We start from the raw sequence: 16,499 nt of genomic DNA on the forward strand, positions 1-16,499 counted from the left end.
GCGTGAGAGTGATGGAAACTGTGACAGTCAAACAGTCAGACAACCAGTCAGCCAGACAATCTGTGAGATAGACAGCCAGAGAGTCAGGCAGTCAGATAGACAGCCAGACAGTCGGTCAGCTAGACAGTCAGTCAGTCAGCCTGTCAGCCAGACAGTCTGTCAGCTAAACGGCCATACTATCAGTCAGTCTGACAGACAGACAGATGGTTGGCCTTTTCTCCAGTCATGGGTTAGTGTTTCATGCTTGTGTTTTTTGTGTGTGTGTGTGTGTGTGTGTGTGTGTGTGACGTGTGTGTGTGTGTTTGTGCGCGTGTGTTGTCAGAATATACAAATCAATACATTTCTATATTGAATGATAGATGGATGGATCAATGACAGATGGGTGGATGATGGCTTGATAGCCAGATAGACATACTTATACGTAGCTGGATGTGAAGGGAGGGATGATGGGTAGAACGATGTCTGATAGAAGGATGAGTTTCAGCCTCAGCAGGTCTTGATGAGTCAGTGGAAGACGTAGAAGATGACCTCATAAACCAGTCATCTCTGAGCGCTCAGGTGTCCAACGTCATCTCTGGCATATGACTGCAATCTATTTCAGAGAGAGATGTACTTAAAAGATAGACTGCAAGTAATCAAACTAAGAAATATGACATTGATATGAGTTGGTAAACATTCAAATCAATTTAAAAAGAAGAGAAAAACGGGAGATGAAGAAGCAGAATAAGGTCGATAAACATCTAGCCGGCTGGCCCATTATAACAGAGACGCTTGCCGTCCAGATAAGGTGTCAATAAAGTTAATGAAAATTGAATGCCATGGTCCGTTTAGTTTATGATATTGTCATAACAGCAGGCTGGCTCAAATATGTAGGGTTTGGCTCCCACTCACACACACACACACACACACACACACACACACACACACACACACACACACACACGCACAAACACTCCCATTCGATACACACACCTGCTTTTGCAGTGACGTCCAAGTGAGCAAGATGTGACAGAAAGTGGTTCCAGGTTTGATGTATAAAAAAGAATGTATAAATAGTTTATAATCACAAGCGCGAGAAAAGCCACCACAGTGGAGTTAAATACTGCTGCAATCAGCGCAGAAGAGGTTGAATAATCAGAGCTGTGACGCGTGAAGGAGACAGAGTCAACCTTTAACTCTTAATATAGCCCGCTCTTATAACACAGTCAAATGCTCGCCACATACAAACACACACACATACACACGCACATAGACACATACACAGAAATGCTCTCCACATACACATACACACACGCCCACACACACATGTCCACATACACACACACACACACACAACCACACATACACATACAGAACCACACACAAACACACACAGACACACACACACACACCCACACACACGCACACGCAAATCCACGACTGCCCTTTAGATTATAGATCTATTTTCTCTTATGTCCACCTTATGAAATCAGCCCCAGAATGATAAATAAACCAGGTGTCCTTTAAGCAGCATGGCGCTACAGTCCGGGAGACGCTGGGTTCCCAGGGACGGTGGACATGGGCCCTTGGGTCTGGTCCCCCGTCTCTTATTGACACTGTCAAGACGCCGCCGGTTCAATACACCAGGGGAAAGGGTTTAATGGTTCCCTGAAGTTAGGAACCAGGGAGGGAGGGTGGAGGGAGGGGGATACCTCATCCGTTTACTGAGAAAAAGACAACTTCATGAAGTTTACATTGAAGTTGACTAATTCAATCTCTCTCGCTTTGTTTGTCTCTCTCTCTCTCTCTCTCTCTCTCTCTCTCTCTCTCTCTCTCTCTCTCTCTCTCTCTCCCTCTCTTTCTCTTTCTGTCTCTCTCACTCCGACCTTTCACTAAATAAAAAAACTAAATTCACCATAAAGTTTTGCTGAGGCAAATTTAATTGACCAAACACATTTTCAAAAGGTTGATGATATTCAAATCATAAGAGCTGGAATAGAAGATCAAAATCTTTCCAAACTACAAATATATAAATAACATCTGAATTCTAAAGTACTGCATCCATCCAATTCAGCTTACTGTTCAATTAGAATGTATGGATAGTGGTGTTTGAATTCTGAACGGTATTGCCATGCAAAACAACACACACAGTGATTCACTCACAACGTAGTTCATTTAACATTTAAAACCCAGTGACCACAGATTCTGTTTGTAGTTGTCGCTCTCCGTTACGCTCTGCTATGGCGGCCTCAGCCCTGCGTGTGAGTGATAAAAGCAGGACGACTCGCTCTAACATGAACACACCCTTCCAAAAGCTCAAGGCCAATTAGTGGGATCAGGACAGACCCCGGATCAATAGCATGGATCAGATTAATCGTTGGGATATTAAGTCTTTTCGGTGACGAGGGATTTGTCCCTGGTAACTCCTAACCCTGGGGATGATTAGTGGACATCTCTGTTAAACCCGATCCCCCCCTCCTGTCCCTGGAGGGAGGAGAGGGGGGGGGGGATGACCTTTGACCTCTTCGACATAGCTGACTGGCAGTTTTTACTGTGACAGTTTATGGTCATTTGCATTTTAGCTATGTAGTGTCTACTATTAACCCTGTAAACCACAATACAAATACAAATATACATGATATATTCATATATATCTTGAAGATTACGCTATATATATCATGGATTATGTATGATTTGTTATTTATTATTTTGTATGATTTGTTCGTCATTTATGTTATCATATATTTTATTCATGTAATTATTGTTGTTATTATTATTTCCAGGCATTGATTCTGTTCTAGGTATAAATCAGAGTATGAGTGTTCTGTTTAAAAGGCTTTAGAGCAGCTTACCACACACACACACACACACACACACACACACACACACACACACACACACACACACACACACACACACACACACACACACACACACACACACACACACACACACACACACACACAAATACACACACACACACACAAATACACACACATTTGAAGGTTAATCTAATGAGTTTGGTAGCTGTCAATGCCAATGTGGTTTAACCCTGCAGTCCTTGCAGAGGTGTGATGGAGGTAATGCATGGGAATTATCAGCGGTGTAACGGGACACCCTTCACGCAATCCCTAGCACCCAAGCCCACCCAGATAACCCAGTATATCCAATGCCCCCCCCCCAAGCCGGGCTCCACATCGCTTCACTGCTGCCTCCCTGCTCACACACACACACACACACACACACACACACACACACACACACACACACACACACACACACACACACACACACACACACACACACACACACACATAGACACACAAACACACACACACACACACACACATAGACACACGCACACACACACACACACACACACACACACACACACACACACACACACAGTCACACTCACTCACACTGACTCACTAACTGTCTCACGCTCACTCTCACTCAGTCACTAACTCTCACTCACTCACTCACTCACTCACTCACTCACTCACTCACTCACTCACTCACTCACTCACTCACTCACTCACTCACTCACTCACTCACTCACACACACTCTCTCTCTCTGTCTGTCTGTCTGTCTGTCTGTCTGTCTGTCTGTCTGTCTGTCTGTCTGTCTCTCTGTCTCTCTGTCTCTCTGTCTCTCTCTCTCTCTCTCTCTCTCTCTCTCTCTCTCTCTCTCTCTCTCTCTCTCTCTGCTGGCCGGGCTACAGGACAGTCAGGGCTGGGGGCTGAAGATAGGGTTTAGTGTGTCTGGTTCAGGTCCAAGCAGGCTGTCCTGTGTGCGCCCCTTGATACACAAAAGGAGGAGGGAGGGATGATGGAGCAGAGAGGATGGAGGATGGCTGGGATGTTCTAAATGAGGGAAAGGCTTGGATGGATGGTAAACAGAATAGTTGGCTGACCTTCTCAGTGAAGGTCTAATGTTTATAACATAAACGTGTTGCTTTATTTGACCATCTTTAATGTACCATAATTCATTCCTTCACTTAGCATGGCATCATTCCTATCTCCTTTCAAACCAATTTGACTCACTGCTGTTAGTCATGTAGCAGACCCTTTGACCCTAAGTGAATTCAGACACAGGCAGGAGTCGCACAACTTGCTCCAGGACACCGACAGGTTAGGGTTAGGGTGCGGCCATCAGGGATTGAACCCGGTATCTGTTGGCTGGGAGGGGTACCCCTCAGTCCAGTCACTGGACGTCTATGTAGGGGTTCCATGTTGTTCTGTGGGCACGGCTTGTCCTGTTCAGCAGAGAACTGATTTCACACTCAGGGAGCTGTGGCACACCACTCGCTCTGTCCTTTCTTATACCCTGCGGTAACCAAATGAATAAAACACGGTGGGCAGGCCTACCTCAAAGGGGAAGGGGAGGAGCCGTAGAGGTTTTGGTATGTTTCAATATGCGGCATGCATATTCATGTAGTTCTCTATGAGAGATTAAGCAAAGATAACGTTTTCTGTAGAAAAAAACCTTGGTTTAAAAACGGGAACGACTTATAAACATAAAGAATATTGTGATGACTATTATCGCTTTTATTATAAGAATTTGAGGTTATCCTGCATAGTTATAAAGGTCGTACAGCTGTTATAGGTGTTATTATCGTATTTAATGTGTCTTTAAGGTGTCTATGGGGGGTGAGTGAATCTCTCAGTACCTGATCTCTTTCTCTGTGTTTGTTTCTGTGTTTCTTCTAGAAGGATTTGCCACTGCCCCGCAAGAACAGCAGGTAAGACTAATCTCTTTAGTTCCAGCTCCCGCCCTCCCTCCCCCCCTCTCTCTCTCTCTCTCTCTCTCTCTCTCTCTCTCTCTCTCTCTCTCTCTACCCTCTCTCTCTCTCTTTCTCCTCATGTCCTTCCATGCTGGCTGACTGAGGCTGGTTTTAAAGCCAGTGGTTTACAGGGACAGTGTTGTAGCTGGTATTAAAGCCAGTGGTTTACAGGGACAGTGTTGTAGCTGTTTTTAAAGCCAGTGGTTTAGAGGGACAGTGTTGTTGCTGGTATTAAAGCCAGTGGTTCGGAAGAACCAGAAGAACAGTGTTGTCGCTGGTTTTAAAGCCACTGGTTTATAGGGACAGTGTCTTAGCCAGTATTAAAGCCAGTGATTTAGAGGGACAGTGTTGTAGCTGGTTTTAATGAAAAGGGTTTACAGGGACAGTGTTTTAGCCAGTATAAAGCCAGTTGTTTACAGGGACATTGTTGTCGCTGGTTTTAAAGCCAGTGGTTTACAGGGACAGGGTTGTAGCTGGTATTAAAGCCAGTGGTTCAGAGGAACAGTGTGGTGATTGGGTTGAATCTCATTAAAGCCATTAGAGCTCTCTTTTGAAGATCTCTCCCGTCATCAACTCATGAGAGGAAGAGGAGGAGGAGCGTTTGTATTCCGCACTCTGGGGTCTTGAGGATGCTTCAATTGGCTCCGTATGTGTATGCGTGTGTGTGTGCCTGTGTGTGTGAATGTATGTGTGTGTGTGCGTGAGTGTGCTGGGAGTCTTCTCAGGCAGTGCAGGGCAACAGTGGGGGGTCATTAGACAGTGCTCTGTGAAAATGTCAGACTTTCATTTTCTTTATCCTCCCCATCTTGTGCAAGCCCAGTCTGTTCTTGTGAAGTCTGAGAGGTCTCTGTGTCTGTGTAAAGGGGCCCCATGTCATATTTTCAATGCCCAGATATGTTAAGGCTGTCATCATCCTTGAGCAACATACCCAATCGTTACCTGTCTGTGGATTCACTGTCGCTTGAGATCAATCTTTCTCGTGAATTAGTAGATTAAAACCCTATTGTCTGTGAAGCTAACTCAGCTCTAATGTAGCTACAAAGCTAGATTAGCATCATAGTAGATAACATTATGTTATCTACTATGATGCTAGACTAGCTGTGTTAGCTACTATGGTAATAATATGTCATATATCCATACTAGCTAACACAGCTTGTCCAGCATCATAGTAGCTTGCTAAACTCTATTAAAGCTCAAGTAGCTAGCATGGCATCATAGTGGCTAGCTAAGATTGTATCTGTCACAGCTAGGAATGAATTACCTCTGAAGCTTCTTACAAATCAATTGCAATGAATGAAGTCGATTCACCTGATGCTTTAAATCATGACATCGTTGCTTCTGTTACTCCACATATCTGATGTTTATGTCATTTTAACGGTGTTTATTCTGAACATAATTCCTTTAGAGCACAAAGCACGGTAGTGGATTTATGACTCCGCTCAGAGATGATGTATGATGTGTTGAGTTATGGCCCTGGAGGTATGATGATGTGCTCTGAGAGTGTTTCACATCGTGTTCTGCAATGCTGAGGACTCTCTCTCCATGGTGCTGAAACACACTCTGCCTTCCTATTGGCTGGTTCAACAATGTGCCCTTCACTCTGTGTGCTGTATGCGTGGGTGTGTTTGTGTGTGTGTGTGTGTGTGTGTTTCTGCGTGTGTGTGTGTTTGTGTGTGTGTGTGTGTGTGTGTGTGTGTGGTTTGTGTGGGGTGTTTGTGTTTGTGTCTTGTGCTTGTGTGATAGTGTTTTTCCTACAACTCGGCGGAAGTCTTGTGTATGCAGACTTCATGCCATCCCAATTCAAAGCTGTCCAATCAGGGCTCACCCTCGTCACCCCAAGGCATCATGGGTGATCTGTGAGGGGGGGAGGTTATGTTTATGAATCTCACCAGAAATTGTCTGTCACTGTCTCTATTCTGACATCAAACTGGTTTCACATGCAGGTGTGCCACACACACACAGAGTAATCTGCTTTTCTTGTGTGTGTGTGTGTGTGTGTGTGTGTGTGTGTGTGTGTGTGTGTGTGTGTGTGTGTGTGTGTGTGTGTGTGTGTGTGTGTGTGTGTGTGTGTGTGTGTGTGTGTGTGTGTGTGTGTGTGGGATCTGACCTGACCAGCATGCATTATGGATGAGCATACTGGAGCCCCAATCTGCCACCTTATCTCTTCCCCTGAAGAGATGAGGCACTTACAAACACACACACACACACACACACACACACACACACAGACACAGACACACACACACACACACACACACACACACACACACACACACACACACACACACACACACACACACACATGCACCAAAAACGTATCTCTTACCCCAAGAAGGTAGGACACGCACGTCGCACACTCACACGTACACTCTGACCTCTATTCCTGTGTTCTGCGAGAGTGTGTTTGTGTGTGTGTGTGTGTCTGTGCGTGTTTGTGTGTGTGTGTCTGTGTGTGTAGGCACTAGGGAACAGGTTTTTGAAAACACATGGATTTTCCTAAAAAAAAGCTTGCATCCAAAACCTTTTAATCTTCAGATGCCAATAATACATATATATTATATTATACAATGTTTATTCTATACATTGTACTCAATCAAGTATATAGCATTAGGTGTGTATCTGTCTGTGGTTATGTGTGTCATCTGTTGGCTGCAGATGTAGCTAGAACATTTTGAAATGAAAAAAAATGACAATAGCCATTACATTGTGTAGCGATTATAGTATATAGAGTAGTATCATTTATATTCTACTCACCTTGGCCTCTGCCTCACTCCTTATGGCTTTGCTGCCTGCAGTTAAAAGGTTGGCTTCTCCTTTCTTCTGAATACACCGGTTACACACAGGATACACAAAGGATACACACAAACTCTGTACACTCACTCACTTTTGTCTGGAAACACACAACACTCTACACACAACGCACTCCACACTACACACAAAAAACATCACATGACAACAACACTACGCTCATCACAGAACACACAACAGATGACAAACCGATGATGCTCAGTGCAAGACAACACATTACAACACATGATGCACACACAATAAACACACAATACACAATAAAACAGCACACCCCATGGCCCCTCACCCATGAGGAAACTACCCACAATCCCCCACTGCGGGTTCTCTGTTCCTTCCCTTGGAAGGCTGCCACCCGCACCTCTCCTCTCCTCTTTCTCTCCCTCTCTCTCTCTCTCTCTCTCTCTCTCTCTCACCTCTCTCCTCCTATCTCTCCCCCTCTCCTTCCCCTTTATTTTCCCCCGTCTCTCACCTAATATCTCTCCCTCCCTCCATTTACCCTCTCCCATATCACTGCCGATCTCTTTCTCCCATCTCTCCCCTCTCTCTCTCTCCCCTCTCTGTCTTCCCCCTCTCTCTCTCCCCTCTCTTACTCTCTCTCTCCCCTCTCCCCTATCTCTCTTTCCTCCCTCTCTCTCCCCCCTCTTTCTCCTCTCTCTCTCCCCTCTCTCTCTCTTTCTCTCCTCTCTCTCTCTTTCTCTCTCCCCTCTCCCCCCTCTCTCTCTCTCTCTCTCTCTCTCTCTCTCTCTCTCTCTCTCTCTCTCTCTCTCTCTCTCTCTCTCTCTCTCTCTCTCTCTCACCCTTCTCTCCTCTCACTCTGTGCTCGCCTGCCCAGACAGTCAGAGTCGGCTGTGGAGCTCACAGCGTTGCGTTGCCTTATTGTGTGGAGATGACACCTTCTCCTCTGGGTCGTCACTCTGTTGTCGTTCTGTCCGCCACTGCCCAGTGACCCACCGCCGTCGCCACGGGCTGCTGTCGCCGTGGTTACGGACACCATGTTCCGTCGCTCTAAAAGGTACCGGGCAGCAGAGGAGACGAGACGGGGGGGCGTGGACTCTTGGTCTTTATCTCTCTCTCTCTCTCTCTCTCTCTCTCTCTCTCTCTCTCTCTCTCTCTCTCTCTCTCTCTCTCTCTCTCTCTCTCTCTCTCTCTCTCTCAGGGTTAAGTGCTGTGTGCATTAGGGGGCTGGCATCGGCTGGGGAGGTCTTTTGTGGATTCTATGTGCGTGCGTGCGTGTGCGTATGCGTGTGCGTGTGGCCATGCTTGTTGACAGTGCGTTGTCACGTGTGAGCTCTGTCCTGTTGAGTCTTGTCATTGGGAGGTTGTTCCACGGCTCCTTCAAGGTGTGTTCAAGGTCGAGGCAGCGAGGTGTTCTGATGGACGTGTGTTGACATCCTGCAGTGTACTGGTTTACTGAGCGGGATGACGATCAGTTGTTGTTTGACTTCTTAATGCCGATGTGTTTTAGAAAGAAGTCCTGATGATATTGATACAGCTGAAGTGAACACAACTATAATATTACTCGTATAGAGACTGAGGTTAACTAAACTATAATGCTATGAATATAAAGACTCTGAGGAAGACAGGTGGATCTCTATCTGTGTCGGACAGAGAGAGAGACGAAGGAGGTATGAGACATTGAGAGCGAGAGCCAGAGAGAGACAGAGAGAGAGACACACACACACACACACACACACACACACACACACACACACACACACACACACACACACACACACACACACACACACACACACACACACACACACACACACACACACACAGCAATAAATGACGTGGCTTTTCCAAAGAAAACTCTTGAGTCACAGACCAAGGATCAGTTTCAGAGAAGCATCGATCTCCTGCTGAGCAGCTAAGCCAACGTCTAAAGACAACATAAAATATACCCCCCCCCCCCACCCTATAAAATGCAGCAATGCACTAGAGCTCCACAACAAATATCAAACATTGTCAGCTGTCAAGTGACCTAAATCAGCCAGTCACACGTCAGCTCTGGGTTTGTCCCACCCCCAGATTCTGTTGCGTATATCGCACTGCAGAAGCAAGCAAGCAACCTGCAAGGGTTTAAAGAGACAGGTGTAACTCTGCACACTAGCGCCCTCTCTGGCCAGAGTGATTACTGCAGCTGCAGAGAGCATTGCAGGTCATAGGGAGGTCTCTGTTTGGTGATATTAGTACCAAAACGAAGAACTAGTCAATGATAGTGTTGGCGTCACATCCTGTCATTGTATCAGGGCACCGTGTGGCTTAGGAGGTAGGTTTGATGAGTGTCGAGGTGTCCCTGAGCAAGGCACCTTGCTCAGGGACAACCAGCTCCGGCGAGCTGGTTGTCGCCTTACATGGTTGACTCCGCATTCGGTGTGTTAATGTGTGCATGAATGGGTGAATGTTAGGTAATACTATGAAGCGCTCTGAGTTGCCACTGGTTAGAACTGCGCTGTATAAATCCAGACCATTCAACATTGACCATTTATCTCTACACCTCTGAAGTTCAGAGCGGGTTGATTGAGACACTCTCTGGGTAGGGGATGGATTGCCTCACAGTGTTTTACACTGGAGCTTTAAAAACTTTAAAGGACCATAACGGTCTGGTGGATTAAACCATCGTTACCGTCTTTCATGGCTTCACTGAGGAATCTGTCTATGTCAAAAATAACATCCAGATTCTCAGGAATAGTATTCAGCGTGCTCGGGTCTGCTGTGAATATAAACAGATGAAACTCCTTCATCTTTGTGATACGAGGTACTTATGTATGGCTGTTCACTGTGATGTTGTCCACAAACCCTGTCCTCCCTGATGCACATGCTGATGCACATGCTGATGCACACAATCTCAAGGAAGTCATTGTGTTCACGGATGTCTAACAAAAGGAGAGATGGCTACAATACTTGCCTCACCCAGACTGGTACCGTCCATTAACATGAGTTGTGGGTGTGAACCGTACACCTGTGCTCACAGTACAACCCCCATGAGGCCTGCTACCATTCGATCTGTCAGCTCGCTGTCATCGCCATATATGGGCACTTGTGAGGCTGAATGCGTAAACAGAGAGATGAAAAGGAAAGAAAGACTATGTGAGAGAGCTAGGCCTTGGGTCTTTGCTTTTATCTCATTTATGAACCACCTAGCTCAAGTTTCGTTACCAGGGAAATACTCTCTCTCTCTCTCTCTCTCTCTCTCTCTCTCTCTCTCTCTCTCTCTCTCACTTCAGATCCTTCTATCTCTCGCTCTATCTCCCTCCATGTCTGTCTATTCTCTTGGCAAATATCTGTTTACCCTTTTGTGCGTGTGTGAGACTGTCGGTGTGTGTGAGTGTTTGTGTGTGTGTGTGTTGGTGTGTATGTTTGTGGGTGCTTGTGTGTGTGTGTGTGTGTGTGTGTGTGTGTGTGTGTGTGTGTGTGTGTGTGTGTGTGTTGTGCGTGTGTGTGTGTGTGACCCCAAGCTGCTGCAGACTCTATCGGAACATTCCATTATCTTCTTCAAAAATCGTCCAGAATCTTTCAGAAACCTTCCACAGTCTTCCGGAACATTCCGTCAGCTGGTCCCATATTGTAGGTCTCAGCGCCGGACCAGAACACACACGCACAGCAGGGGGGATCAGCAGCCCGCAATCAGGGGAGAGGTGGAGGAGGAGGAAGGGGGGGGGGGGGAGGTTGAGAGGGGAGGGAGATGAGGGAGGAAGAGGGGAGTGGAGAGGAGAGGAGAGGAGAGGAGGGAGGAGGAGGAAGAGAGGAGCAGGCAGAGAGGTAGAGGAGGAGGGAGGGGGAGAGAGGTGGAGAGGGGAGGAAGGGAAGGGAGGAGTAGGAAGAGAGGAGAGGTGGATGAGTAGGGAGGGGGAGAGAGGCTGAGAGGGGAGGGAGGAAGAGGAGAGAGGAAGAGAGGAGTGGAGAGAAGAGAAGAGAGGAGGAGGGAGAGGGTGTGGGGAGGGAACAGCCCAAAAGGGCGGGGTGGGTGTGATGGAGGAGGGAGGAAGAGAGTAGGAAGAGGAGGATGGAGAGAACAGCAGGAGTAGAAGGCTGAAGAGAAGCCTGTCCTTTTGTTCCTTCTTGTTCTTGTAATGACCTACTTTATGGCATGAGCTTGGTTTTGTGAAGCAGACACACGTCCGAGTCATTAAGGGACAGGTAGGGGTGGCTGGGGGCTCTTGCTGAAGGGTTCGGGTCAGACCGGGAGTCAAACCCTCTAGACACAGACTGCTCCTATAAGGATCATTTGCACGAGGACCACAGTGGAATACTTTGTCTTTGTGCTGAGCTGGTTTGGTCCTGCTTGAGCCTGTGTCTTTATTAAGCGCTTGGCAGAACAATGAGGAGAGACAGAGTTTAAAGAGAGCGAGGGATTGGAATGGTGTCACTTCCTGCTGGACGGTCAGAGAGGGAGGCAAAGTTGCGCAACTTGGGGCTGGATAGTCTCACCTGATTGGACGAAGGGGTTACCTGATTGGCTGATGTATTAGGTGTATTAGTGTAAGAGTTATTGATGGACATGTTCGACTTACACGGATCAGCCCTGTGATGTATTTGTTGAGTGCAGGATCTCTGTCTCTCTCTCTCTCCCTCTCCCCCTCTATCCCTTTACCTGTTTAACCTTCACCCTCTCCTTGTTACTCCCTCCCTCTCTCTCCCTCTCTTTCTCGCTTGTCCTCCCCTGCATAGCAACAAGACGCCATGTGACCAATGCCCAGACTTTACGGCCCCACAAACACACTCACACACACACACACACACACACACACACACACACACACACACACACACACACATGCACACACACACACACACACACACACACACACACACACACACACACACACACACACACACACACACACACACACACACACACACACACACACAATGAAAAATTAGCTTTTCCCCTTCTCCATCGCTCTCCATTTTCATGTGTTCTCTCTCCCTCTCTCGTTCTCTCTCCCTTTCTCACTCCTACCACATAATATGATTTATTGAAACTGATCTAACTTACATTTAGAGGAATTCAATGAGACTGGAAGAAGAGAGCGATAGAGGTATAGAGAGAGAGGGAGTGATGGAGAGTACTGGAAAGGGCCAGCGAAAGCAATAGAAACCTGTCATCTGGTGTGTGTGTGTGTGTCTTTGTGTGTGAAATTATATACATTTTCATGTGTGTGTGTCCGGTGCGTCTGTGCTTGTGTGTGTGCGTCTGTGCTTGTGTGTGTACACTTTTGTTTATGTGTATGTGTGTCTGTGCTTGTTGTGTGTGTCTGTTGATGTTCTGGTTGAATCAGGGCACATTGTCCAAACTTCTGTGCGTGGACTCTGGAGAAGAGTCTTCCAATGCGGTTTGTTTAGGACACAACAATCATCCCCTCGTTCTCCTGTTCCTGGGGGGGGAAATTACACCGGCTGGGCATGCAAATGATGTGTTAACGCACAATGTAACACACACACGGTGCGTTAGAACAATTAAGAGCATTTCAAAGCTGACTTTCGTGAATTGTTTGTGTGTGTGTGTGTGTGTGTGTGCGTGTGTCTACCATCGTAATTGATTTCCCCGTGGTACGAGCATTATTTTTAATGAGGTCTGCCTGTGGGTGCCTCAGAAATACAATAAAACGGAGACTATATTTATTATCAAGCACAAACACACACACACACACACACACACACACACACACACACACACACACACACACACACACACACACACACACACACACACACACACACACACACACACATACTTGTACTTGCTACATATTGAGGACCGGGTAAAAAGTGAGGACCAGCAGTTCTGGCTCACATTCAATCACAGAAATATAAATTCTGGACTCTAGGTACCCCCCTTAACCCAAACACTGCCTTAGATTAATTGGAACACCAACTTTAAGAAAAAGTTTTTAACCAACAGATTGAGGACCAAGCACTCGGTTTGTTTTGACATTGACAATTGACATTGAAGCCAGCAGACTGTAAGCATAGCAACAGATCTGGGCCCAGTTTCCCGAAAGCATCGTTAGCCTAAGTCAGGGGTTTTCAAAGTGTGAGAGAGTGAGCCCCCCCTCAGAGAAAAAATTTCAGCTGAGCCCCCCCCCCCCCCCAAAAAAGTTCTAAATACCTGTGTTTTGAAAGCTATTTTAATTATTTTACACGTTTTAAACATCTCTGATCATAATTTTAAAACATTTGATTATTTTTATTTTTTTTTCATTTTGCTAAAGTTAGCCAGCAATATTATTTTCTAGGGCTGTCCCCGACTCTGAATATTCTGAGTCGAATCAGATCTGCCTTTTCAGTCCGGAGATTCTACTATTCGGCGGGGTTTGTTTACCGGCGTTGCTATGGTGACCTAAATTATTATAAGCAACTGAAAGCGATGCCGGTTTGAAACTAAAACTGTGATTCTGAAAAAAGTATAAATGCTGTCAAAATTCCGTTTAGATTGTATTGAAGATACAAGTGTGTAGATTTGTTTAATGGTTTGAACGATTGTAAACGGTTGAAAAAGGAATGAGTTACGATGTCTAGAAGTAGTTGTGTCAGAATGGGCAAACGTCCTCAATGAAAACAGCTGAAAATGAAGCGGTATGAAACTAAAACTGTGATTCTGAAGAAATTTTAAATGATATCAAAATTCTGTTTAGATATTATTGAAGATACAAGTGTGTAGATTTGTTAAATGGTTTGCACGAAGATAAACGGTTGAAATTTATTTAGTTATGTTCAAGGGCGTCAGTTTGTTTTTAGAAGTGGTGGGGACAATAACCATAAGCTTGAGTGTGGTCTGAAAAGTGCTGGGTACCCTTATGTAAGCTATTCATCCATTCAACGCTGCATTACAATATGCTCTACAGTGTATTGTCAGGTGTTGAAATGATTCGAATATTCGAATACTGGTTCGGAAAATTAGTATTTGAAGCTTAAATCAGTATTCGGAGCTTCGTTATTTTTTTTTTCCACGTAGGTGACTTTACCAGAGCGAGGGAGGCAAACTATAAGCGTCAGCGACACCAAGCAGAGAAGCGAGAGAGGTGGAGGAAGAATAGATATCTTGTTTCCCTTTACTTTATAACACAACATTAGCGGGATCTCTGGAGGAAAAGTAATACTTAAAACCTTAGCTTAGTTGTTTGTTTACGTTCGCTGTACAGCGCCGCGCCAATCAACTGTGACTGGCTTGCTGCAGAGCGTTAGCGTCTTGGGAATACCCGGTCAATATAATGGATATAATATGGACACATAAGACAATCAATATTCGGTATTTGTTATGGATTTATTGTACAAATTCCCTGAAAAGATGCACGTTCCAGGATGAATTGAAAAGCTCCCGTAAGGGCTTAGATGACAGAGAACAGCTGATTTGGAACGGAGCAACAGCTGTTCGCTTTCACGGGGAAAAACTAAGGAACTTCAACCTACTTAGGCCTACTATTTAACGTTCAAAAAGCTATTAAACAAAATATGCAGATACTGTCAAAATCGGTTCCAGGGAGTATGTAAGGATTATTAATGTTGTTTTTGATGGTGTTTTTTTCTGGAACGAGTATTCGAATATTCGCTCGGAAAAACCAACGAGTATTCGAAGCCTGAAAAATGGCATTCGGGCCAACCCTATGAAGATCCTATTCGAACAATAAAAGTTGAAAACCACAGTTTGTGTTTTGGCTTGTTTTGCAAAACAGCGTTGGAAACACCAGGGTATTGGCTCGGGATATGTAGGCCTAATACTAATACACACAGGACAAAGAACTGTGTTGGCAATTTAACACTTATCTTGACATCGACAGAGTTTACCAGACAAACAATGCCAGACTGTAAAGGGGGTACGAAATGAAACGAGGTACTGAGCATCAGCCTTTTGAAGACGCGCAAGGGCTGCTGGTAGCATATGTTATGCTGCATTAAAAAAAGAAAAATACAAGCACCCAGAGGAGAATTGCATCTGCCAAATCCTGACCACCAGTAAACACTTGCGTAGGACCAATGTAGACTTCACTCGTTACAACATCATAAGAAAATTGTCCGCAAATAAAATCCCCTTCAGTTTAGGATAATCACACAGGTTATGCGAGAACATATTTATGTCAGGATAGGCCTACCAGGCTCCAAGTCGTCACATATCTCAATCAGACAAAACCAACTATAACCACATTGGCATAGCAATCGCACCGTGTGTAGCTGCTACTAGCTGCAATCTATATATACAACGCATACTAACTGAAGCACCAACCAGAATCAGATCAAAATTGCTTGGGACCGTTGGTAACCTTTGGCCAGGTCATCACGATTCACGAGCAAACAGAACCAGCAGCAAAGTTTACGTAAACCAATTTCTTACCTTATGTGGCCCTCCACATGCAGGCTAGATGACGTATCCATATCGATATCCAGTGTCACAAACATGCTTTTTATAGGAAGCAAAAGGACCGGCTATTTTCTGAATAAAAATGTCAATTTTGGCTGTCTGTCTTGAAACTTCTCCAGTGCGTTCACCCCAAAATGCAACGGGACGACAAGATCCCATACAAAGTGAACGTGTAGACGCGTATCGGGCGAATATTTTTGATTTGTCGCGCCACACTTTCGCCGTGTACAGGCAAGCGCGTTCACGAGGATTTGTGGCGCGAAAAATTTCAACTTTGGCACGAATTTTGCGTGATGACAGCCAATCAGCGTTCAACAGCGTGGCCACTGAGTGACATGTGTAACGTAACAGCCAATCAGCGTTCAACCGTCAAACTCAGCGCAGTGCAGTCCGGGGTGTACTGCAGCATGGAGGAGAAAGTGATTATTGCCGTTTGCGACTCTCGGAGCTCTATATATAATAGTATATAATATAATATAATTGTATATATAATATCAGTCACGGCCAAAAGCTCTGTGTGCCTCCGGATGGCCGTAGCGCAGGGAGCTCATAGGGATTGGGCT

General features: G+C 45.5%; 1 protein-coding gene across 3 annotated transcripts in view; it reads left to right on the top strand.

Annotated features, from left to right (window-relative positions):
- The window catches only part of LOC132451816 (microtubule-associated serine/threonine-protein kinase 1-like), a 75,181-nt gene that overhangs the window by 3,555 nt on the left and 55,127 nt on the right, over window positions 1-16,499 (top strand). Inside the window, exon 3 of one of the 3 annotated variants that reach the window (XM_060044387.1) lies at window positions 4,693-4,724. In XM_060044387.1, coding sequence (XP_059900370.1) covers window positions 4,693-4,724 — 32 coding nt within the window. Of the gene's footprint in view, window positions 1-4,692; window positions 4,725-8,257; window positions 8,587-16,499 lie in introns of those variants that run through there. The other 2 variants (XM_060044388.1, XM_060044389.1) reach the window with 2 other exon arrangements.

The sequence above is a fragment of the Gadus macrocephalus genome, chromosome 2 (genome assembly GCF_031168955.1).
Source record: "Gadus macrocephalus chromosome 2, ASM3116895v1".
In the NCBI taxonomy this organism is placed as follows: domain Eukaryota; kingdom Metazoa; phylum Chordata; class Actinopteri; order Gadiformes; family Gadidae; genus Gadus; species Gadus macrocephalus.